The sequence below is a fragment of the Pocillopora damicornis genome, chromosome 2 (assembly GCF_964200805.1).
Source record: "Pocillopora damicornis chromosome 2, jaPocDami1.2, whole genome shotgun sequence".
Lineage (NCBI taxonomy): Eukaryota > Metazoa > Cnidaria > Anthozoa > Scleractinia > Pocilloporidae > Pocillopora > Pocillopora damicornis.
The window spans coordinates 3,904,590-3,927,529 of record NC_142671.1 but is presented as its reverse complement, the minus strand read 5'-3'; the positions used below and the strand labels follow the sequence as shown (position 1 = coordinate 3,927,529).

Below are 22,940 nucleotides of genomic sequence, written 5' to 3'. Positions count from 1 at the left end.
TTCCAGGTAGGTGCTGCATTTGCAAAATGCATACTCCTTTTGGGAATATGACTGAAACATGAGAAGGGTACAGTACTTTTTCAAAAAACAGCCTACTAACTTTTAAACTTTACAACAGCTCAGAGTGTGGACAACGCCAGCCCAAGTGAACCAAACAAAATTTGCACTGGATGTTGGAAATGGTATCATCACATACTATGAGGAGTATTATAACCTTGGTTATCCTCTTCCTAAACAAGGTTTGTGTTTGTCTGTTTTAGCTCTATAGAGATAGTTAATTATAACATAATAGTTAATAAGAGTTTCAATAAACAAGATTGTTTATTGATGTGACTGTTTATATAAGTCCGTCGTCATGTCATCCCAAGTTATGTTGCGTGAAATCAAGCTGAGTGACCTCACCTCTTAGTGTAGCTACCTGTATGTCCCATATGATTTCAAATGCCCTAGACAGAAGATCAAATTGACTGCAATACAAGAAAAAGACAACAGGAGTGACATTTTTTGTTGAAAATCTGTTTTTAACCAGTCAATCCAGTATGTGGCAACATGACCACACTAGGGCAAGGTTTAACTCAGATAAAGGGGCAATTTTACTTGGGGCAATGAATTTGTTTACTAGTTTTATTCTTTAGGCATACGAAACGATTCTACTACAGCAAGGGCATTTTGTGGTGATTGTTCACTCAAATAGTGGTTGAGCATATGTAAACTAAGAGTTTGTACCTAAGCTTAAGATCAAGTCCTAGCAAATTTATTTTCAGACATGATAGCCATACCAGATTTTTCATCTGGAGCCATGGAAAATTGGGGATTAATCACTTATCGTGAGACAGCTCTGCTCTTCAATGAGGGTGTGTCTTCTGAGGCCAACAAACAAAGAGTCGCTGTGGTGGTTTCTCATGAACTAGCACATCAGGTACGAGGGTAAAATCACATGGAACTGTCCAGTTAATTTTCTGCCTTTGAGTCTTACAACATCTACTTGTTACATTGATAATAATTTTGGAATTGATGGCACACCCTGTTTTCAATTAATTCATTTTGAATCAAATTTATCTTTTATGGCCTAATGTTGACACAGTTATGCCATTCAAGGTGAGAGTATTAAACAGTTCCTATGATAGTGCAACAACATGACTAATCTTTAAAGAATATCTTGTTTTTTTCAGTGGTTTGGGAACATCGTGTCTCCCAAGTGGTGGAATGACTTGTGGTTAAATGAGGGATTTGCCAGTTTTGTAGAATACTTAGGTGTCAACCATACCCACCCAGACTGGGAAATGGTAAGGGTTTTATCACTGTTACTCTGCAAGTAGCAAATTATTCATGGTGCGCTTTGTTGTCAGTAGCCTCTGTTAAAAGTAATTGTTTCATACCTAATTATCGAATGAAATGTTGAGTTGGTGACCAACTGACTCCCCAACTGACTGACTTGACAAATACTGTTTGATGATCTGGCAGACTGACTGACTGACAGACTGACCAACTAAATGACTGGCTAAGGGATTGAGTGACTCACTGATTGACTTACTGACAGATGGTCCAAGTGACTGACTGTGAGATTGAATGATCCAATGACCAATTGACTGATTGTCTGGCTGATGGACTGATTAATGGATTGATTGACTCAGTCATTTATTTATGCATTGACAGCAGAATTCCACATTCAAGTGAGACTCTATAGGCACACCTGTTAAGTTCTTAATAATGGTAATAAGATTGAGGGGAGTCCAATTCAGTCTGTAATCATTCTCTTCATTAACAAAATCGGACAACCGCTTCGTGGTTGCCCAATTTGTTAATCAAGAGTACAATTACAGACAGAATTGAATGAAACAAAGTTCTGTTAGGATTTAATCAAAACTGTGAGAAAGAAATGAGACATTGATTGTACACTTTCATAAAATATACAACAAAAGTGCCCACACATGATGCGCACTGCAGTCCACTTACACATGCAGGCATGACGTGTCAATTGTCCTATGATGCTTTCCAATTACATGAGGCACACATACCAATCACATTCAAGAATTTTGTTATAGTTTTAATTAACTCTGGAATAACTGCAATCCAAGTGATTTACAAATATATAACTCCCACAAATATTTATGAAGCATCAGAATGATAAGAATTGAGTTTGTAGTGACTAATTATGGTTGGTATTTTAAAACTTATCTCTCTGCAGATGGAGCAGTTCCTATTGTCAGATCTCCAGAGGGTTTTTCCTCTTGATGCTTTGGCAAGCTCTCACCCCATATCAGTTGAAGTTGATCACCCCAAGAAAATCAAACAGTTATTTGATAGGATTTCCTACAGCAAGGTTAGAATCAGCAAATGACTCTTTTTAATTAGTAGTTTATTTTAATTTAAATTATCATTTACTTTTGCTGTTTTGATGATAAATTTATTATAATTGTTCTTTAGAATCTATTGAATTGTAATTGTGAATGCTAGACATGCTTATAACAACTAAAAAAATTTACCTCTCAGAGATGTTTTCAGAGCTAACAGTGTACATGGTGGTTGGTATTAAATAGTCTGTAGATCAATCAAGGAGATTTTGAGGGGCTAATTAATGTTTTTTTATATGCCTATAAAAAATGGAAGTCAGAAACTTGACCTAGTATTAAGAGATGTATCAATCTTATTTTCAGGGTGCCTCTATTATTCGGATGTTGGAAGGGTTTGTTGGTAAAGAGAAATTTAAAGAGGGTCTCAGTGTAAGTGTAATATAATTACATATTACAGAATACAGTGATAAATAAAGAATAATACATGGGTGCGCATAGATATGGAATTTTTATTTTGAGTGTTCCAAACTGTTCTTCATATGTTACCAAAGACACAGAATACATAACTTGGATCAATGTCAGTATCTGGGCAACTGCCCACCTACCCCTCCCCTAACCCAACATTAACCCTAACTTGTTATCTATAGACTGTTGTTGGGTTAGGGGAGGGGTAGGCGGGCAGTTGCCCAGATACTGATATTGAGCCTATAACTTTTTCTTTTCATATTTTGGTTTTCTTCCCCTTCTAGCAAAGTTGAAATAACTCTAGATGCTAGTCACTCTTTGGGGTCAATAAGTTAACCCTTTAACTCCCATGAGTGACCAAGGAAGAATTTCTCCTAACAATATCAATACAATATCAATCAGATAAGTGATGGGAATAAAGAAAAATATAAATTTGGGGATAATTAGTTGATCCAATACTTAATTCTTAGAACAAACATCATAAGAATTGTATAGTTGACAGTAAGGAGAATTACAAATTTGAACTGGGAGTTAAAGGGTTAAGACTGAGTGTTGTAACTGCTAATTGTATGTACTTTATCAACAGATGTGATTTATAGTTATTGTGTTGAACTGTTTGTAAATAACTGAACTGATCTAATTTTTGTTTATAGTATTACTTGAGAAAGTATGCATACAAGAATGCTGAAACTCAGGACCTTTGGAATGCATTAGGAGAGGTATATTATAAACATCTTATTTACATTTTATTGATTGGGCGGTATAAATAGTGCAAGCTGTGATAAATTTTTAGTTGTTGAATCACTGCTTCTGAAACAATTATTATTTCTGCTTTTATTGTTTGAGATTTCCTGTTACATACTGATTAACTGAAACATGTTTGGAATGTAAATTCTGTCAGGGTAGCTAATAACAACAAATAAAATATTACTAATCAAGAAGTTGCCCAAAAAAACCATTCTTATTTGGTTTGATGATAGACACCTGACATTTCTACCTTAATTATTTAAGCATGTAAAAAGTGTGAGATTTTTTAATTTTTGTTCTGTTTTATTTTTGATTTAGTGTGTTTTTTTTATTTTTTTAATTGAAATTTGTTAGAAAGCCAACATGGATGTTAAAACTATCATGGATACTTGGACATTGCAAATGGGATTTCCTGTGGTGACAATCATGCGCATTGGTAGCACAGACAAGGCAAAAGCTACACAAAAACATTTCCTGTTGGATCCCAACACAAATGTGACTGTAACATCTCAATTCAAGTGAGCTACTTCAGTTGTTGTTGTCTTTGTTCTGCTTATTACCTACATTGGTAACTACTATCTCTTCATTATCCTCTTTCCCATTAATGGAGAGTGGTACTGGTTTGAGAGGAGCAGCAGACATGGGTCTTCATAGATTGCTAAATAGACTTGTACGATCATAGATAAATAACAAAGTCATACCCCTCCTTTGTTTTTAAATTCATTGCAAATGTTGTTTGCTAGATTGCTTTTGCATGGTTTGTTTTCTTTTTCATCAGCTACAAGTGGCATGTACCTCTGACTTATGTGTTTCAAGATGCATCCCAAGATCCTAAAACAAAATGGATGAACATTTCATCTGATTCAGGTTATTTAGCACAATATTTGTTTCCTTTCAAGTGAACTCCAAGTCTCCTGATATTATAAGACTGATTTTGTTGATATAGTACTGGGAATATCATGGTCTATTGCATTTAGATTTGCTACTGAAAATTAAAAATGAAAAAAGGATATATTCAATATTCAGTTATTCATTATGTATGTTAAATTACCTGGTACTTAATTACTTTTAATGATCACCTGATTTGATATAAAGTGCTAAGTAACAAATTATTTACAGATTTTTGATGTAAAATTTTATGGAAATTTATTCCCTGAGTTTTTTTAACTTACAAAACAATCAAACAAAAATTCTTATTTTTTTAGTTGAGTTCACATGGCCTAAAAACAAATGGATCAAAGGTAACTTTAAACAAGTGGGTTACTACAGAGTGCATTATGATGACGACAACTGGCAAGCACTTGTTCAGCAACTAGTAAATGACCATACAGTAAGTATTAAATAAGGAGTCTCATTCTCTCCATTTTCATTTTGGCCCACTGATCAAGTTACAAAGTCTCAGTCTATTGTTACAAAATGCAATACTAATTTCTATCAGTTTCAACTTTAGGACACAAAATGGGGTGATATTTCAAAAATCCTCTATTTTGTCAATAGAAAAGAACTACTGGTACTTCCTCTTCTGAGCCCTTTTATTAACTTAATTTTTCATACGTTTAATTCACCTTTTTTTCAATTTTTAATTATTTTGAAAACTTTTCTGGCTAACAGGTTTTTACTACTGAGGACAGATCAAGTTTAATTGATGATGCCTTTAATTTGGCCAGGTACTGGAACTTCTCCAGCTGCACTTTATGCTTTATTTGACACTCAATGTTTACATTTTTATCATAGGAGATGATAAAGCTTAAGCCTTAGAACTTGAAATTATAGCATAAAACAGTTAAAATCAGTGTGGCTTTATTTTATCACATGTCAATTCATTGTTCCAAATTTTTTCCCATGAAACTTTAATTACAAGTAATTGGTTTTAATAAAAACATTTGTTCAAGTCAAATATTTTTATTAGTCTTGTGTGGAATTACAACAGAATCTAATATTAGTGCTACCCTCTATAAATTAAGGCTCTTCTTAACTACTTGTTGTGATAACATTTCACCAATCTTGATGTAATGGGCCTGGCACTGGCAAATATTGCATAATTAACTCTGGAGCCTCTATGTAATTTATGCTATTATACCTCTTTTAGTTAATATTTAGGACGATAAAACAGTAAGGTGCTTAAAAGGTAAGGCTGGGTTTCCTGTGATTGCTCAGGAGAGCACAAGGACACTGTTTGATCTACTGGACCTAACTCAGGCATAGTGGAAGATCAAATTGTATTTGTGGGCTTTTTGCAATTCTTTAATCATTATGAGTTTCCTAATATTTTGTACATTACAATGCAAAATACACAGTTATCTTTTTCTCTTTTCTTTTTCCATATGCTGAACTAACTCTGTTATTGTATATCATCTATATCAGGGCTGGATACTTGAAATATGACATTGCTCTGGGCACCTTGAATTACCTGGGTAAAGAAACTAAGTATGTTCCTTGGAAGACTGCATTGAACAGTTTGGGATTCCTGGAACACATTCTGAGTGACCGACCAGCAAATGGAAACTTCCAGGTTTGTACCTTAACCACCCATTGGAGAATTGTAAGGACGCAAAGGCTTACTTTGATAAAAAAAATTATTTGCTAAAGGAGAAATTAGTATTATTGAATGGTCGTGTTGGGGATTATTCACAAATGTTTATTAAGCTTGAGGCAAATAATTTTTTTAGTATAATTGCTCAGGTGCTTTCTTATTCTGTTATTCTTTTTGTTGTTGGTTCCATTCTGTTACATTTGTTTTGATAACTTGTATCGAGATACGCAACCAGATTCCAGTGGAATTCAACAGGTTTATTTAACTAAATAAACCAAAAACGTAATATCTTTCGTTTGCGATACGCCAAACTTAGCAGCGCCTTTAGTGCAGAATTTTATTTTCTTCTATCGCGTTTATCACATCCTGTGTAACATAAACGAAACGCGAGGCAGCCATTGGAAATTTAGTGCCCCGGCTATAGTCACCTCACGCAAGGTGGTTATGGCGAGATATGACGCCAATCCTTAACGAATCAGAACGTGCGTATCTCTATAATCACAGCAGCAGTTAGACTATAAAAGCCATCATTAGCTTTGATTCTTATTGATTTTGATAATTTGTAGTAAGATTTAATGGCAATGAAATTTCTTTAATTGAATTGGCCTGCTTGTAAAGTGTTTCCTGTTGTTCCATGTCAATGTTCTTGATTCATCTAATATTTGCAGAGACTGATAAGAAGTAAAGTCAAAGCTCTTGCAGATCAACTCGGTTGGGAAAACAAGCAAGATGATAATCACATTAAACGGTTAGTGAAACGATCTGTCCAGATTGATTGCTAGCCATTCTTTGTGCAGTATGTGGCTTATTTTTCTGTTGTTGTTTTTCTTCAGATACCTTCGAAGCGCCATCTTAGGTGCAGCGTGCAGCGCAGGGGATTCAGACTGTATTGAAAATGCAACTCAGATTTTTAAAGAATGGAAAAGTGGTAAAAGGTAAAGAATGATCATATTATGAATTTATGATACAGCTTTTCAGGTTGAGGCAGCTGCTGTCTTCCAAAGTAAGGTTATTATTAATGCTTCTGCGCGAAGCGGGAAGGTGAGCCTACATACGCAAGAAAATAGGGTATCCGATAGGTCCCGAAAAATGTGGTTATCACGTGACCGCATGTCCGTACACTTGGTATGAAATCTTCATAAGACCAATGAGCACTTAATTGTAGGAAAGGGCAGGAGCCTTTTCTCTTGACTCCTTAAGTACTTGCCATAAATTCGCCGCTATCTGGTGATTAACGAAGGTCTTTTAAAAATTGATGTTGTTAATTCTGTATGGTTATTCAATTCTTTTATTACGAACTGTATAGAAATACCCTTTTCTTAAACAGGTCTGAAATAGATGTAGACCTCCGAACCCTGGTTTACTACTATGGCATCAGTAACACTGGTGAAGAGGAGTGGAACTGGTTATACGAAAAATTCCTGAACACTACAGAAGCATCCGAGAAGAGTAAACTTATGTACGCACTGGCTGCATCACGTGAGACTTGGATCCTGAACACGTAAGTTCCTAGACTACTCACCTTATTACTCACTTTAACCTCGTAACTCACAGAAGTATCAAACAATAATAGTATCAACAAATGATATCCCGCAAACAGGTTATGACAAAAGATAAGCCTATCAATAAGACATTGTTTACATAATATTGCACTAAATTCTCTCAACTAATTCTCAAGGATATGCAAGCATATGGACTACTATTGATGAAAATTTTCGTGTTTCGTATTGAGGTTTTTTGTGTTAATCACCAGGTATTTAGGATACTCTCTGGATTCGTCCAAGATTCGTTCCCAGGACGCTGTCAGTGTTATCAGTTACGTTGCCTCCAATCCTGTTGGAAAATACCTGGCCTGGACTTTCGTTCAAAATAATTGGAAGGCTTTGTTTGACATGTAAGCATCTATTCTTAATCTGTTGCATTATATGCTTCAAAAAACTATAAATGACAAAATGTAAAGAGGAACAACATAATGTTTTGAAGAGCGGTCTTTGAAGTGGGGTTGGTCCGTTAGTCTTTACGCCATTTGCAACCATCTTTGTTCGCCCCAGGTTTATTGGTACCTCTTTTGTTTTGATCTACCTATAGTCGATTATTTTAAAGTTCCACTTTAGTTGAACGCTCTTCTCTATAAGGCTCATTAAATGACACACAGGAAGGTTGACACAACAGATTTCCTCACTTGTGGTGACAAGGAGTACTGCTACCTCTTGGTGGGATGGCAGCCATTGCGGGTTATACCACAAACCCCCTCCCCTCCTCCCCTCCTCCCCTCCTCCCCTCCTCCCCTCCTCCCCTCCTCCCTAGCATCTCGTCAGGCTTTTCCGACAGTTCCTCGGTACCCATTTGTACTCCTGGTTAGGGAGAGGTAACGTGAGAGTGACGCGTCTCGTCCAAGAACACATCATGAATCATCGCGGTAATCCGACAAGACCTCTCAAATCGGAGTCCAGACCGGAGTTCAGCGCTGATTGTAAGGCCTTGGTGTCTCTCATCCATTTCTTAGAGCCATTTCGAATTTTTTGCAGGTTCAGTACTAGTACCTTCCGTTTGACGAGCCTCACCAACAGTGTGACTCAGTTTAGTACCGAGGCTGATCTGGAACAGGTTTGACATATTTTCATATGAATACTCGGTCTGAATTCCCTAATCCACCAGCTCTGTTTCAGTAATCTGTCCCTGAAATGGGAAATATTACAAGCACCAGGACTTAAAATATGTTGACTGACCTTTTGAAGTGTTCAGTTGTGAAATTTTCTAGATGGATTTAGAAAGTTCTCTATCAGTCCCTGTGCCTTATTTAGTGAATGTCGTCCAAAGCACGAAATATATCTGATTAGCACAAAGTTTTGAATGGCAGTCAATTCGTTGATAAATTTATTAAAAATAGGGCTGATTGGCGTGTTATCAATAATAGTGTTTTTAAAATTCCTTGCAGATGAAGGCATTCTTTGACCGTTCTGAGGCAGGTACAAGCGAGAATGCTCGTAAACAGGCCATCGAGCGTACACAAGCAAACATCGAGTGGCTAAAGAAATACGAAGAAATTATCACAACCTGGCTTAAAAATAATGTTGGTTCATAGGAAAGTTAATCGTTTGGTACAAACTTTGGGCCCATAACATTTTGAGAAGCTTCTCATTTTAGTGCTAAAGAAAGATGATAGCGGGCGTGCGAGTCATAGCAGTTTTCAGTAGTGTCGAGTGTAATCTGGAACTGCTTTGGGTTTCTTTACAACATTGTGTGTTTGGCTTAGAAAAAATACGTGCCACGTGCACGTTCTGAACCAGAAGCAAAACCAAAACAAATTGCGACTTAATCACACGCGTTTTCCCGCGCTTCACAGTTTACTCGTGTTAATTTTTTTAATTCTTCCTCCTGGTTTTCACTTTTGCTGTGATTGGTCGTTAAAATTTCTTTGACACGCCCGAAGTGCGCTCTTGTAGCGACCTTGCGAAAACTGGGCGATCTTTCCTCACGGGGTTTCGTTCGTTCAGCTATCGCCCTGGACCTTGCCCATTGTTGTCGAACTCGACAAACCAGAGAACGTGGTCTTAGTTTTAGTAGTTATATTAATAGGCAACATAAGCTTACAGTTTTGTTGTATTTTTGGTATAATTCCTTACTCCCATCTTTGTCACCCGATTCTCAAGTTTCCTGTTAATCTACAGTATAACTCGGGCATATGTTTCTTCTTTTACTTTTGCATAATCTCAAGGGTTCTGGTTTCCTTCATCATCTTTTTCTTGTTTTTAATACGAGGTTACTTTTTAGATAATTATTGTACTCAGAGTCATTTTTTTAAATTGAAGCACTGGCCTAGGTTGAAGGTTCCATTTAGGTTTTATACTACCAATTGCTTTTTGGGAACATCGCGCTAGTTTCCATTCTGGAGAGCGTTGCGTGACAGACCAAAGGTTTGGCATTTGTCCTGAATTGGATGTAATCTTTTTTCAGTTTTAAATCTGTTTTTTGCGGATTTGGTATGAACGTCTTGTTCTTACTTCAGTATAAAGGTTAGGAGTGTCTGTATTCCCTACGATTTAGAAAACAGTGCACTAAGTGTAAGGCTGTTTTGATATCGACCTCGTCGTTGTTCCGATAAATCTGCTTGTCACTGTTTATAACACATTCCTCCGACGGTTAGATTCCACCCAAGACAAAATCGCTCTTGAGGTGGTGAATGGAAATAACTGGATTGGAATCATTTAAGTCGTTGTAATAACGAGATAAAGTTTTCGTAATACTTCGTCCATATTGGAATAGTCCTTTAAACAAATTAGTACGAATCAGTTAACTGGTTTTCAGAAAATTCAATTATAACTTAATTACATGTAGTTAGGCTTAAAAAGGTATCTTTTTAACTGTAGGAAACTTTGTAGGTGAGGATTTCTGGCGAAGATCTTGATCCTTGATGCCAACCACTTTCGAATCCTCAATGTGTTGATACATGAATTCAGTGATTTGTCTAGGTAGGGAAGTCTTTTCAAGGGGCACTCATAGAACCAGAAATAGTTAACCTAGAGTATAGGAATCCCTTTCAACTAAGTAACAGATGCAAAGGTTGGAAAATCATTTTTGCTGTTACTTTTTGCTGATTTCTTTTAACTCACAGGACGGACAATTGCTGAGAAAGTGGTGCTGCTTGTGTTCTGTTACTCAAAGAACTGGTAATAACTGTGGCTAGCTTTCCTTAGCCGGCTCATGAGTAGACCTTGAGATAGAAACTTCAGTGTTAGGTATTAGACATAAGGGTAAGGGCGTATAGCTGCAGTAACCGTGACAGACGGTAGTTTTAGTCAATCAGAGAATATTTTTACAGGTATTTTTGTATACATCAAATGTGAATGTATGACTTATGAATCAGACAGAAAAACATTAATTATTTTTTTACCTTGCAGCGCGTATTTTTGTAAGTTAGGTGTGAAAGGTCATATAAACCACAATCTGTTTAAAAAAAATAATAATAATGTCATGTGATTGTAAACTAAGTGTGTGTATGATTTTATTTACGTTTTTTTGTCTTTGCTTTTCCAAGTTTCTCTTTTCTAATTGTTGTAGTTGAATAAGTCGAATGAGTTGTGGGAGCTTTCTGTACCATGAAGCGCCCTGGCTCATTGTTGTCCCTCCCTTCCCCCGTTTGATCAGCTCGCAAACCATCAGGCAAATGTGTCTCCAAGCTTAACTCCACCTCACAAGACCTTGAGGTATATCTGTATCAATTTTTGGTGGGTTATATTTGAATCTGCACAACACCAATCTTTTTCACTTCTAGACACATATGTCGGTCTTCAGTCGCCGTATGATCACGAGCCCGCTGATATAAAGGTAGGGCAGCAGTATAAACCAGTTCACGTAATGCGCGCGGCAATTTGTAACCGAGAATATTCCACGTCCCCATTCCATGGAAAGATCTTGGTTGCGCTCCCAGAAACCGTTATGAGGTCACACAATAACATTGACCTCAGACACTTCAGCAGTGTTTTCATTTTCTAAAAAAAGTAAAAAAAAAAAAAAAAAACACCTTATATCACGGATTAGACAAATTGTTTAATCATGTGATGTTGAAAGATGCAGTGATTCGTATTAACTGACCACTGTCTTCCGAAGACAGAACTTGCAAGAACAACTGAAAATGAGGTATCCAGTTATTGTTTAAAGATCTTATTGTAGTCTTCAGCATAAATTTCGTACGGCTGTCTCTTCAAATATTTAAGACATTAAAATCTTTTGGGGTTATCATCAATTTAAGACCGAGGGGTACAAGAAAGCGTTGAATAAAAAAAATTTAACGTGAAGCGACTTCTGGTGAGTATTCATTAGACCCGAGCAAAAGGAAAACTAAAGAATGTTTTGCATTTCCTTAAAAAAACAAATTCGTAATCTCTTTTTACACAATTGCGATCAGTGAGCAAGAGTCTTGTATTTAAATCCTAAATGTAATTTATTTAAAGAAACGCTGTGATTGAATCGTAACTGAGAAGTCAAGAATCTCGTATATTCTCCAGACGCGAACGTTCCACTATTTACATTCTGTGTCCAAAGTTAACAGTCGGCTCTTATACCAGATCCTGTTATACAAAAGACACGCCCATCCTGTTTTTATGTTTGTCACGGAAATCTGTCGTGACGTACGTGCTATCGCCTGAAATTTGAAGTGCCTTTTTGCTATTCCAAATTTCAATAGCTGTTGATCACCTGATGATTAACCACAAAGTTAATCACCGGTTGTCGAAATTGACTGAACTTCTCCATTTCAATGATTTTTATAACTTTGTCCTCTTCTTATTTGGTATTCACGAGACAATTCTTTAGCCTTTTTCTTCATTTGAAAGTGAGAAAAACGGAAATCGGAAAGGAAGGGAAGAAAAGCGGGGGAAGCCTGAAACGCCCCCGCAGTTTCTAAAAGGAACTATATAATCAAAAGTCGAGATTCACGAGAAACAAAAACAGACGTGCCTTACTTCTTCCTAGCTGAACAACATCGCGCAAGTCTCAATGTAATTTGTCTTGTGATGTTGGTGGCTGGGAGCCTAGGACGTAAGTGGCACGAGGATATGTTCGCGTGCAGCAGGAAATCTCGTGCCTTAAGACCGTTAAAGGTCTTACATCTAGACAGATATAACAATTAGATTATCGAATGTTTCCAATCATAAACAAGGCATGCACAACCGGATATACAAAGGTAGGCTATGTTTGTCATTTACGAATTGACTGGATAGATAAGCTTATCAGCTGATTTGATAGTTACATTACGCCTTTCGTTGGTTTGTCTGGTGTTTGGCTTACAATTTTACTTGGGCTTCGATAAGTGAGCTAAGAAATGTCTATGCTTGCAGTACTGTCGATGGTGCCTCTTGGTACTCGAAGGAACTCAGAAGCAGATATTTGAAACAGCATAAGTGTTTCCAGAATTTTTATTTTCATGGGATTAGAGATCAGTGTTAATCGGTTTAAATCATTTTTTTTATTGAGAGCGATTTTCCTTTAATCCTTTCTTGATAATACTAACAATGCGGCGATGCGAGAAAGGACAGAGCCGATTGAGTGTGGTAAAAAAGAATTTTCACTCTGAAGGCTCACAATTCACTTTGCCAAGGTGTGAAATATGCAACCTAACACATATTTCAAAGGCCAGAAGAAAGGGAAATTGTCTAGAAGCTGAGGAGTTCAAAACCACAAAAGTATACATTTACGGGACGTTTCTGGGTAAATCGTGACTTTATTTGCCTCCCGCGGATAAATCCCCAGAAATCCAATTTATTTGCGAGATGTTTGGCTCGTATGAAGTTCTAAGAGCCTTCAACTGAGAGGTTCGGTCATTTTAGACTACAACTATCACGGGCGGTTTAGGAAACCATTTACACCTCTCCACAACCAGCTGAGTAGCATGTATCTATCACATGATATACGCCATCTTATAGCTGTCTTTACCAAGCTGAATTACAGCCTTTCAGTATTGTGGTAATGGTAATTGTATTTGACACAGTGGTAAAGCTGGATCTAATAGCCCAACTGATAATACATCTGCGAAATTTCTATATCGGATAAGTACATCTCTGTAAAACTCCCATGCCATGAGTTCAAGAGTAGGGCAAGCAGTTGCCAGACTTAAATCGACTTTTTCGTGTGCTTCAGGCCGGACGAGTCGACCAAAGACTTCGCAATCCAGGTATGACTATTTCATTGGATATATTTGGGACCACGCTAGATGCAAACGCGGCCAGCAAAATCCACCCCTGTTTTCGCTTAATTTTCTTTCATAAAAAAGATCTTTAAGGAAAAACCGTAAAATGTCACCCACTCACAATAAATGCCGACGATTTCGTCAAACGGTTATGTAAACAACTGCGAGCACATGAATCTTTACTCTCCCATTTGTTGGAGAAGAATGGTTCTTATTCACCAACCCTTTTGCTCATGCGAATGCATTAGAGCAAACGAAACAAGGTCTCTATACAACCATGGAATTTATACTCACAGCCCGTGGACCGACTGGGAAAAAACTGTTTTGATTTACGTGATATGTCCTCCTTCGAAGGTTTTCAACAAAACTGTTTTACCTATGATTTAGTCGTGGGATAATAACACTATAAAAATCAGCAATATCTCTTATCTCCTTCAGAAACAACCATAACAGTGTGTTCATTCAGTTGAAAAAGGACATAAAAATTGAAATTATTTTCGAACGAGGAATTGCTTAAATTTTTTTACTGTCGCCAATCTAAATTGGGAATTAGGAGCTTAAAATAAACTATTTGCACAAGTGTTGTGTTTCCCCCTATGATGCTTGTTAAATCAATCAGTAAGTTGACGATTCAATTCTCTTTTTTTTTCTTTTTTTTTTTCTGGCTCTTTATACGTTACATGGAATGTGGTTAATACCTAGTAGAAGTTTGAGTGGTCAGTTTCAAAGACACGGAAGGATTATGACATCACGAATGTTCCTGTTACAACCTCACGTGAACCTTAACCAGTAGAGTCGCATAGGTTAGACGTCTGAGACCTCTCGAAATCATATAGGGTCTTTTCCAACAAAACAGCTAATAAAAGTAAGAAAATGAATGTGGAAACAACACCATAGAATTAAAAAAGAAAACAAAGCAAAAAAATACGGAAATGGAACAGATAAAAAACAAAAATAAATAAAAAGAGACAATGACAGCTTTGGTTCTGATCTTCAAATACCCATGAATACCCATGGCTAATATTTGCACCAAAACGTATCATGCCGAAAGATATCATCTTACGAATTGAATGAAGCTGACTGATATGGTTACCTAAATGAGCTTAGTTCTATTTTCCGCTAAAAATTTTTCTTACTCCTAAAGCACATGCTTTTCAATAAGGTAATTTTTCGTTTTCAGTCATACCGAGCTCCGATGAAATTGAAGGAACAAGTAAGACACGAAAAACATCAAAGTCTGGGACTCGATTTCTTTCTGCTTTAACCTTGTTCCCAGGGAATTTTCATTGGATTTCAGAGGGAAGTATGCTCCGGAAACCTGCAGAAACCAATAGATTATAATCTCTTTCCGGAAACCGTTAAATTTTCATTGTTCCGACATAGTTTCGTATGTGTCAAAATTCGGTTATAGACTTCGCCATATTAAAACCAACTTAGCAAGCTTGGTGCTCTCACAAACTACGTGACACAGCTCGCAAGACTGAATAACTTTACTTGCAACTCCTAATGATTCTAACTGATCGCCAAAAAATGAAGAGTGAACAAGAGAAAAAGGCCTGATTACCAATAACGATTCAAAATGGCGGAGTCCGAACATTTGAAGACAATTTTAAAGAGGCTAGGTTACTATTTAAGGTTTTAAAAGGAGGTCAGCATATACATTTTATTTTCGGAGATAAAAAAAGCTATGATCTCTGGAGCATGCTTTACCTTAAAAACGCAACTGACGCTGGAAACGAAGTCAAATACTTCTAATCCCCAACAATACTACAGATTGGCACCGAGTCTTTTTTATTGTTTTGTTTTTTGTTTTGCTTCACTGGAGAAAGATCGACTTTAAGCCAGGGCTTAAAAGAAGCAGATCAAAAAGCATAATCTTGTTGTATAAGAATGACGTCCGCATACGAGACTTAATAAAATAGGTGCCCCTTCAAATTTCCGGTACCATTTCATGCAGCTTGGAAGGTGCAATGCTATCACTTTCATCACTTTCATTTAATGAGATGGTAATCCATTACAGGCTAGCCTCTCTCTCTCCCCTTCCCTGCTCCCCCCCTCCCTGCTCCCCCCCTCCCTGCTCCCCCCCCTCCAAATTTATGGGTACAGCTTTGTACTCCATAATGGAGAGAAGCACGGTGACAGGAAAGCGGCTTTCTCAATGACACAACACAAAGACAACGGCCGAAGGGAGTGCAGTGCATGCAAAGATTGGACTATAGCGAATGGTGACGCTTCAGATCCTTGTCGGAACGGAAGTGAAAGGTCTAGTTGGGTTTACAGAGTTCAAGGGGCGAGAGAGAGGTTATTTTAGAATAGTATGGCTGAAAAATTCCCACAAATATTTAATTGGAAAGGTTTTAAGCCGCCTGAATAACTAATTGTCCTCGACGCTTCCCGCATTTAACAGTTGATCGAACAACGTTCGATTACGCAATGTAATTGACATCAGTTGAACTTTCCTCCAAGCTTGGATGGCCAGGCAATGAGGGAGGCGTGGATAAGTTATCGCTTGTGGATTTTAACGGCCTGCCTCAACCCAGGTATTGACACCCCTGAAAGATTTTCACTTCAGTTAAATGGTTAGGTGTCACTATTCCAGAGTGGCTCGTCGAGCAGACAAATTTTTAAATCAGCCCTTCGCTTCATCAATTTTGCAGCTAAATTTTGGGAACCTTCAATTCAAACATGAAAGCTTGCGCTATTTCCATCCTCAATGAATAACAATTTGAGATGGTGCAATCTTGCCGATGCATGTCTACCTGTTGTTTCTTATTCTGGGAATACGTAATTGTCCTAAAGAGCTTGAACTTACACGAAAATTTTTAAAGATTGTAGAAAAAACTGTAAAAAACAACAAATGGAAAAGTTTGCCGTTTCGGAGTTTTAAAAAATGTTTCGACTACCTCTTTTCTTTTGTATGTTGTTACAGGTCGAGTACTCCTCAATTTGGGGTCTCACTGCATACTTCTCAGCCATACCGATTAACACGTGCAGTTATGTAATAAAGTTGGATTACGTCGCTTAGCTTATAAACTGAAAAAAATCATGACTTTCAATGCTGCCCCCATTTACTCTCTGAAGTGAAAAGGGGATGAAAGAAGAATCTTTGAACAGGACCAGGAAAAAATAATCTCGGTACTATTGCTAAATTTCGATTTCTTTTCTTTTGCCATTCCCTTTCATTTCATATATTATGTCATTTGCTATACGAAAGGATAGACGTCTTTTTGCACCAGTCAGGCATAATGCAGCGTGATCTTCGATATCAAAAGACTTTAATTATGACAGGATAGATTTGTTAGACTTTTGAAAGGTTTCCACTTTTCAGGGCAATTTCGTACTGCTCAAAACTTGGTTGAAATTTCATTTAATCGTGGTATGATTGTCTCGTGATATGAGATGTAGGTTGTGCGGCTTTTTATTTTTAGAAGATTTTACTCAATATAACCTTATTTTTATCGCCTTTCACAAAGTTTGCGTTTTCGTTGATGCTGTTTTCGTAAAACGTTTCTATAGCATTTCGTTACGATATAGTATTGGAAGTTAATATTTTTTGTCAAAACCATGGTACCTGAAGTCATACCCCAACTTATCATGTTTTTACTCTGTCTTATCACCTGATGAGAGATAATCCTCACATCAGACAAAACATTAAAACCGAGCTAAAAATAAAGAGCTCAATCTAAAAGATGTAACATTTGCCATGCAACATTTGCAATGTAACATTTTAAATGTAACATTTGCTGTAACATTCGATGACATGTAAATTAAGTTACTAAAAAAACGGTTAAAAATAACACTCAAGTCGGTTCTAATCATAGCGATAATCCTCATTACGGTTCGGTTGAAGACAAAAGCTCCGGTTTTATTTACAAGACATCTAATGTGACCTTAAAACTATTTTACCTTTCTAGTTAAATTTGTGTTTAAGATGTAAGAGTAACAAAGTACGAAGAAAATAATTATCAAAATGTATAAGAGTTTCGATCACCCAAGATGAGGCTGTTTGTTTACATGTACTGAAAAGACAAACTAAAGACATTTGCAACCCTAATCGCGAGTATTGCTTCATATTAAATGTGCCGGCTGAAGGTATGAATTAATTTAATCTAAACAATAGTGAACGAAACTTGTCTAAAAGAAACCAGCTGATTTCATTCATAAACAGACAAGTATTACAAATGTTACGAAATAAACGGAAACATGGTGGCTTCCTGTACGCAAACAGGGTAGGGTCAGAAGATGATTTGGTCTTTTTCCTACATGTAACGGAAAATTGCTCTATTAATGAGACTTCATACTTCTCGAGATTTCAGAATGTAGCATTTGATAGAATTGATTGATAGATTAATCACTTTTTGTAAGTAATGCATCATGAAAGACGGATTTCAGCGCACAGAAATACGGTTGATAGAAGCCCCGTATCCACCCCGGAGAGTGGAAAACCCAAACCTTGCCGTAAGCTAGGTAACCAATCAGCTTCCGACATCCCGCAATTCAAGAAAGTTCACCACCATAATCACAAAAGGGTTTTTTCGCTGTTGTCTCCATTTGTGTATAAATAGTTGATAATCAATGGGTTAGATCACCCTCAGAGCGTAAGGAAGATTCGAAGAAAAGTTTTAGCGAGACGAAAGTGAAAAGGATTGCTATGAGCGACAACGAGAATGGGTTGTCCGTTTCAATTTCATCGGCGAGTTCGAGGCGAACTTCGACAGAAAGTTTAGAGGAAAGCATTCGAAAGATTCTAAGTACAAGAGACGGTCGGGTCAGTGGCTATCTTGAAAGGTATGCTGTTGTGTCTGAAGGATGTAAAGTCTTAAAATTCTTGTTCATTTAAGCTTAATCACGCGGGAAACTGGTGTTAGCGTGGTTTGGTTTCGGGTCAGTGAATCTCAGGTTTTCGTGACACCCAAGCGACTTATTTCATATAGCATAACATTGTCTTGTATACTTGTCACAGCAGATTTTTGTTTAATCATTTTACTGCTGTTTGGTGGCTTACCGGGAGTTTATTTGTCTTCATGTTGTGTCTGTTTTGAATCGTTTGCAGTCCTGATATCTCGTTAACATGTAAGCAACTTGGTTTGGAGGACAACAGCGTAAGGGACATCATCTCTCAATTGGGATCTGAGAGGAGTGATGGACTAGTTTCTCTGGAAAATCTACGGCAGCACGTTGCAAAAGGACATGAAAAGTCAAAAGTGACAGCAAATAACACCATCGACGAAATGAGTGCAAAGAAATTGAACGACAAGACAAGCGGTAAAGAAAGCTGGGAAATAGATAGCGGTGCTCATGATTTGAACGGCGATCCCACTCTACAGCAAATCATGTCTGTGGCGAATTCAAAGGGACAGTCCCGTTCAAGTAACTTCTTGGAACTAGCAAATACGGTGAGTCAGCTTTTAAGTGTTTTTGTAATATCATGTGAAGTTTAGACAATAAATAAATGTACTCTTTTTGCGGGTGTGAATATTTAGATCGCATGGCTGGTCGTGAGAGTCTTTGATCGTTTCCGGAATCTTCATGGGAGCCGCCAAAACACACGACTTCCCGTGGGATTGCTGCTCTTAATCGTGATCTTTGCGATTGCTCTCTAAACTTTGCCTCTTATTATGTTGCACGTGTTAATAAAACCGTAAAAATTGAAAAATAAGTTAAGTCCTACATTTCAAACACGTTTGATTAAGTGTTTTGTAATAGATATTTCGTGCTTCACAAATCCGCTTTACGTTTGTCGGTGACTTCTCCCAAACGTAATAACTCATAACTTGGATTTATCGCAAATAAAATCTTTCAACAGTTGCGACATCTTTTTTGCAATGTAACTGCGATTAATTTACTTGCTGTGAGCTTGATTTGCTATCTTATTAATCGAAATCATACCATCTTTGAACTGGTGATGGTTTCTGGAATGCCCGACTAATAAGCTGCCTGTATATTTTTTTTGAACGTCGATTTGTGTATTTTCTTCATTCCATGTCAAGTTTGTCTACCTTGCCAAATTAATTTACTAAATGACAATATTTCGGTTAAATTTTTTTCTACACTTGGACAATTAACTATTCCATACTACGACGTTCATTAAATTAGCGAAGAGTCAAACGCATAATTACTAAAGCTCTTTTCAACATTTTTTGGATGTCAAAATTCATGAAAATTTTTGATCGCTGAAGCTTCATTTCAGGAAAATTGGGTCTGAATTATAAAGCCAAATGAACTTCGTAATTTATTTTGATGTTTTAACCTCCTTGTACCAAGTTAGCACTTGTATATTTTTGGATAAACATCGAAACGACAGACAGCTAATATTCGGAAAATGACTGACAACAAATCAGGCGGCAAGGGATGAATAACGCTTTTGTAGATAAATCGACCGAAAGGACGGGCCGTGTGATTATGGCAAATCATACCAAACTAAACAAAGAAGTTTCGTGAAATTACCGTTATCTTAAGTCTAATCGCAAATATTTGCCCGCAGCAACTGGTGTCTTCCATCACAATTAGGTGTAATTAATTTCAGGCAATGTCTTTGTCGAAAGAAAATTTTTAAACTTTTCACAGTTGGAATAAATCTTTGGTTGATGTGATGTGGCAAGAGATGTGATTGTTTGAGATTTTGGCCCCCTCTGTGAATGTATTCACTTGCTTTACTTTCCTACTGCTAACTTTGTGATGTTTAAGTTTCAATGTCAGCATAAATGAGCCTGTCATGAGTTCCATACTAAATCACTTGTGACAGTCTATAACTTGACCTCATATCATGATATATATGAACTTAAAATTTATGAATCAGAAATGCCACAGAAATGAAACATCTGCAAAGTCATTGTCAGTCAGGGTTTGGTTTTTCTGAAAGAGTTATACAACTGTAATTCACTACTGACGTAATGTCCTACAAAACCACAGGATAAATTTAGTGGTTAATGATATCTCTTTTCAGAAGTCCAATATTTGGTACATGTTATGTGTACCAGTGTTCAGGATGTAGGGCAATATAATTCAAAAGAGGGATGCACAAAGATTTAAGTTATACATGTATTTTTACCCACAGATAAATTTGGAGCAATTTTGCTAATGTAAACACTTATTGCAGAAGAAACCTCGTCGATTTCTGAATTCAATGTCTTGCTTCAAAGCCACCTGCCTCTCTGATATGTTTCGTCTTGATTTAATGTATGGTTCAATTAGGGTTAAAATGACCTCTCAATATTTGTCGTCAATAGCTACATAGTTGAAGTGCCAGCCTCCTTTTCTTTTTTTTTCTTATCGCATTTGTGATTGCTTGGACATTATTATTTTGTATCCATATTTTCCTGTTAAGAGGAATATTGCAGTTGTTGTGTTCAAATGACACGCAAAGAAGTATTTGGGCATAGATATTTGCTTTTTTCACCAGAAGCTTTAACTTTTAATGAGTCATTAGTACTTTAGTTGTTTGAGATAACTCATACAGCTCCCATTTCCCGCAACCTGGGTATGGTTTGTTGATGTCCAGTGCAGTGTGTTCAAATAAACAGCTGCAGCAAAATAATTGAAATTCTGAAGTACAAAATTTTAATATTATATCAGTAGCCAAAAGGTGAATTTGACTTATCTTATTTTTTAGACTCACAAGTAGGCTGTTATTTTTCTGAAAGATTAACTGTCAACTTTGTATGGTGTATGTACCCAAATTGGTGTTTCTGTATAAGAAATTATCCAAGAGTTTCCTATTGGTTTTTTTTTGAGATGCTGAAATAATTTTTACTGTGGCTATGTTAAGAAATGTAGTCATATTAATAATAGGGTGGTTTAAAAAGTGATGTTGAAAATAGTTAATTTACTTTCTTGATGTAAAGAATGCGTATCTCTTGGAAGATTGTAATATTTTGAAATTATATTTCAAACAATAGACATGATTGAGGCTGTGTGGAAAAATCTTTGCAGACTACATAGTTTATTTCTCAGTGTGCCCTTAAGTTGTATAATTTATGGCTTAATTCTGATATCTAAAGTAAACTCTTTGTCAGTTTTTTATACGAATTACATCTTTGTAGATGAACAGAAACTCTTACTCCCCCCTGCTGTGTTACACTGCCCGCCCTCCCTCTCCTCCCCTCCCTCTCCTCCACCACCCAACTTCAAGCTCTGTCAGACCAACAAGGTCAAATGAAATTATGTAAGTGTAATGCAATATAAAAATGCAGATGAATTACAATTTTTGTTATAAAAGAAGAACAGGCAGTTGATGTTAATCCTGTTGTGACTGTAATTGGATTTGGAAAAATGATATGAAATTTGTGACACAATTGAACTCAGATGAGTACTTTTACTGGATTACTATCATAATGATTTTACAATGTAAGAGTACTAGTACCTGTCAGTGACATAAAGTAAATATTTAGGATCCAGAAATATTTTTCTATAGCAACTTTCAGTCAATTTATTAAGATTATGTTCACAAACTTTTGTTTCTTTTTTATTGTTTTGTTCTTCAATGAGCCATCCATTTTTAAGTCCTAGGCAGCAGATATTTCACAGTTTTGTCTCACAATGATAACACATTGCCAAGCAGATAGCCTTCTAGAATTCATGGGTTAATGAGTCAGAGATACTCTCTTGATCAAAACATGAATTTACAGAACAAATATTTGAAAAGTGTAATGCAGTCTTTCAGGAGAGTTCACAATTTGATCCTGGGATTGCCCTAGTGACCTGCATGTATGTTGATTCATCCACTTGAAATATTTTAAGCAGACTATGGGACGTTGACTTGTTGTATGTTTTTGTGATTATTTATTGAATTAGCTGACCATATTACCAAAAAACGTGCTCTTACTCAATTTCTTTTGATGAACATAAATGTACAGTGTACATACAAAGGTCAGAAATCATAGTTTTTGTATACTCTTTTCTCTGGTAGAACATTAAAATTTCATGGAGTCAACAATAATTATTAAATACCTAGAAAGAACCTTTATATTCTAGCAAATTTAGAAGGAAGTAACAATTTATTTTATCCTCTTTATTGCTTTGTTCAAATTCAGTATGAAGAGTTAAGTGATAGGACAAACCCTGAGGGGAAAAAAATCTATGTGAAATGAAATTTGTTTTTTTAAAAACACGGATGTAATATACACTGTATGACACATTTAACATACATGCACAGTTTTATGCACTTATCTTTATTTACTTTTTATCAAAACTGATATTCCTCTTTGAAAACAAA

General features: G+C 36.5%; 2 protein-coding genes and 1 long non-coding RNA gene across 9 annotated transcripts in view; 2 read left to right on the top strand and 1 right to left on the bottom strand.

The window, feature by feature from the left end:
• LOC113672544 (glutamyl aminopeptidase) overlaps positions 1-11,026 on the top strand; it is a 16,088-nt gene extending 5,062 nt beyond the window's left edge. For 2 of the 4 annotated variants that reach the window (XM_027188844.2, XM_027188843.2), the window contains exons 3-19: positions 119-239; positions 765-919; positions 1,173-1,286; positions 2,189-2,323; positions 2,658-2,723; positions 3,413-3,478; positions 3,861-4,024; positions 4,285-4,373; positions 4,712-4,836; positions 5,118-5,173; positions 5,871-6,018; positions 6,708-6,787; positions 6,873-6,974; positions 7,367-7,540; positions 7,793-7,933; positions 8,568-8,646; positions 8,978-11,026. In XM_027188844.2, coding sequence (XP_027044645.2) covers positions 119-239; positions 765-919; positions 1,173-1,286; positions 2,189-2,323; positions 2,658-2,723; positions 3,413-3,478; positions 3,861-4,024; positions 4,285-4,373; positions 4,712-4,836; positions 5,118-5,173; positions 5,871-6,018; positions 6,708-6,787; positions 6,873-6,974; positions 7,367-7,540; positions 7,793-7,933; positions 8,568-8,646; positions 8,978-9,124 — 1,962 coding nt within the window. In that variant the 3' untranslated portion in view covers positions 9,125-11,026. Of the gene's footprint in view, positions 1-118; positions 240-764; positions 920-1,172; positions 1,287-2,188; positions 2,324-2,657; positions 2,724-3,412; positions 3,479-3,860; positions 4,025-4,284; positions 4,374-4,711; positions 4,837-5,117; positions 5,174-5,870; positions 6,019-6,707; positions 6,788-6,872; positions 6,975-7,345; positions 7,541-7,792; positions 7,934-8,567; positions 8,647-8,977 lie in introns of all 4 variants that reach the window. The other 2 variants (XM_089197105.1, XM_089197104.1) reach the window with 1 other exon arrangement.
• Positions 11,017-12,634, bottom strand: LOC149049584 (uncharacterized). The gene is made up of 2 exons (XR_016183865.1): positions 12,504-12,634; positions 11,017-11,531 (listed from the first exon to the last, which is right to left on the bottom strand). It is a non-coding gene; the product is annotated as an uncharacterized LOC149049584 (long non-coding RNA).
• LOC113672543 (colorectal mutant cancer protein) overlaps positions 12,470-22,940 on the top strand; it is a 24,305-nt gene continuing 13,834 nt past the window's right edge. Inside the window, exons 1-3 of one of the 4 annotated variants that reach the window (XM_027188840.2) lie at positions 12,486-12,724; positions 13,678-13,711; positions 18,780-19,122. In XM_027188840.2, the coding sequence (XP_027044641.2) occupies positions 12,703-12,724; positions 13,678-13,711; positions 18,780-19,122 (399 nt within the window). In that variant the 5' untranslated portion in view covers positions 12,486-12,702. Of the gene's footprint in view, positions 12,725-12,781; positions 13,712-18,009; positions 18,515-18,779; positions 19,123-22,940 lie in introns of those variants that run through there. The other 3 variants (XM_027188842.2, XM_027188839.2, XM_027188838.2) reach the window with 3 other exon arrangements.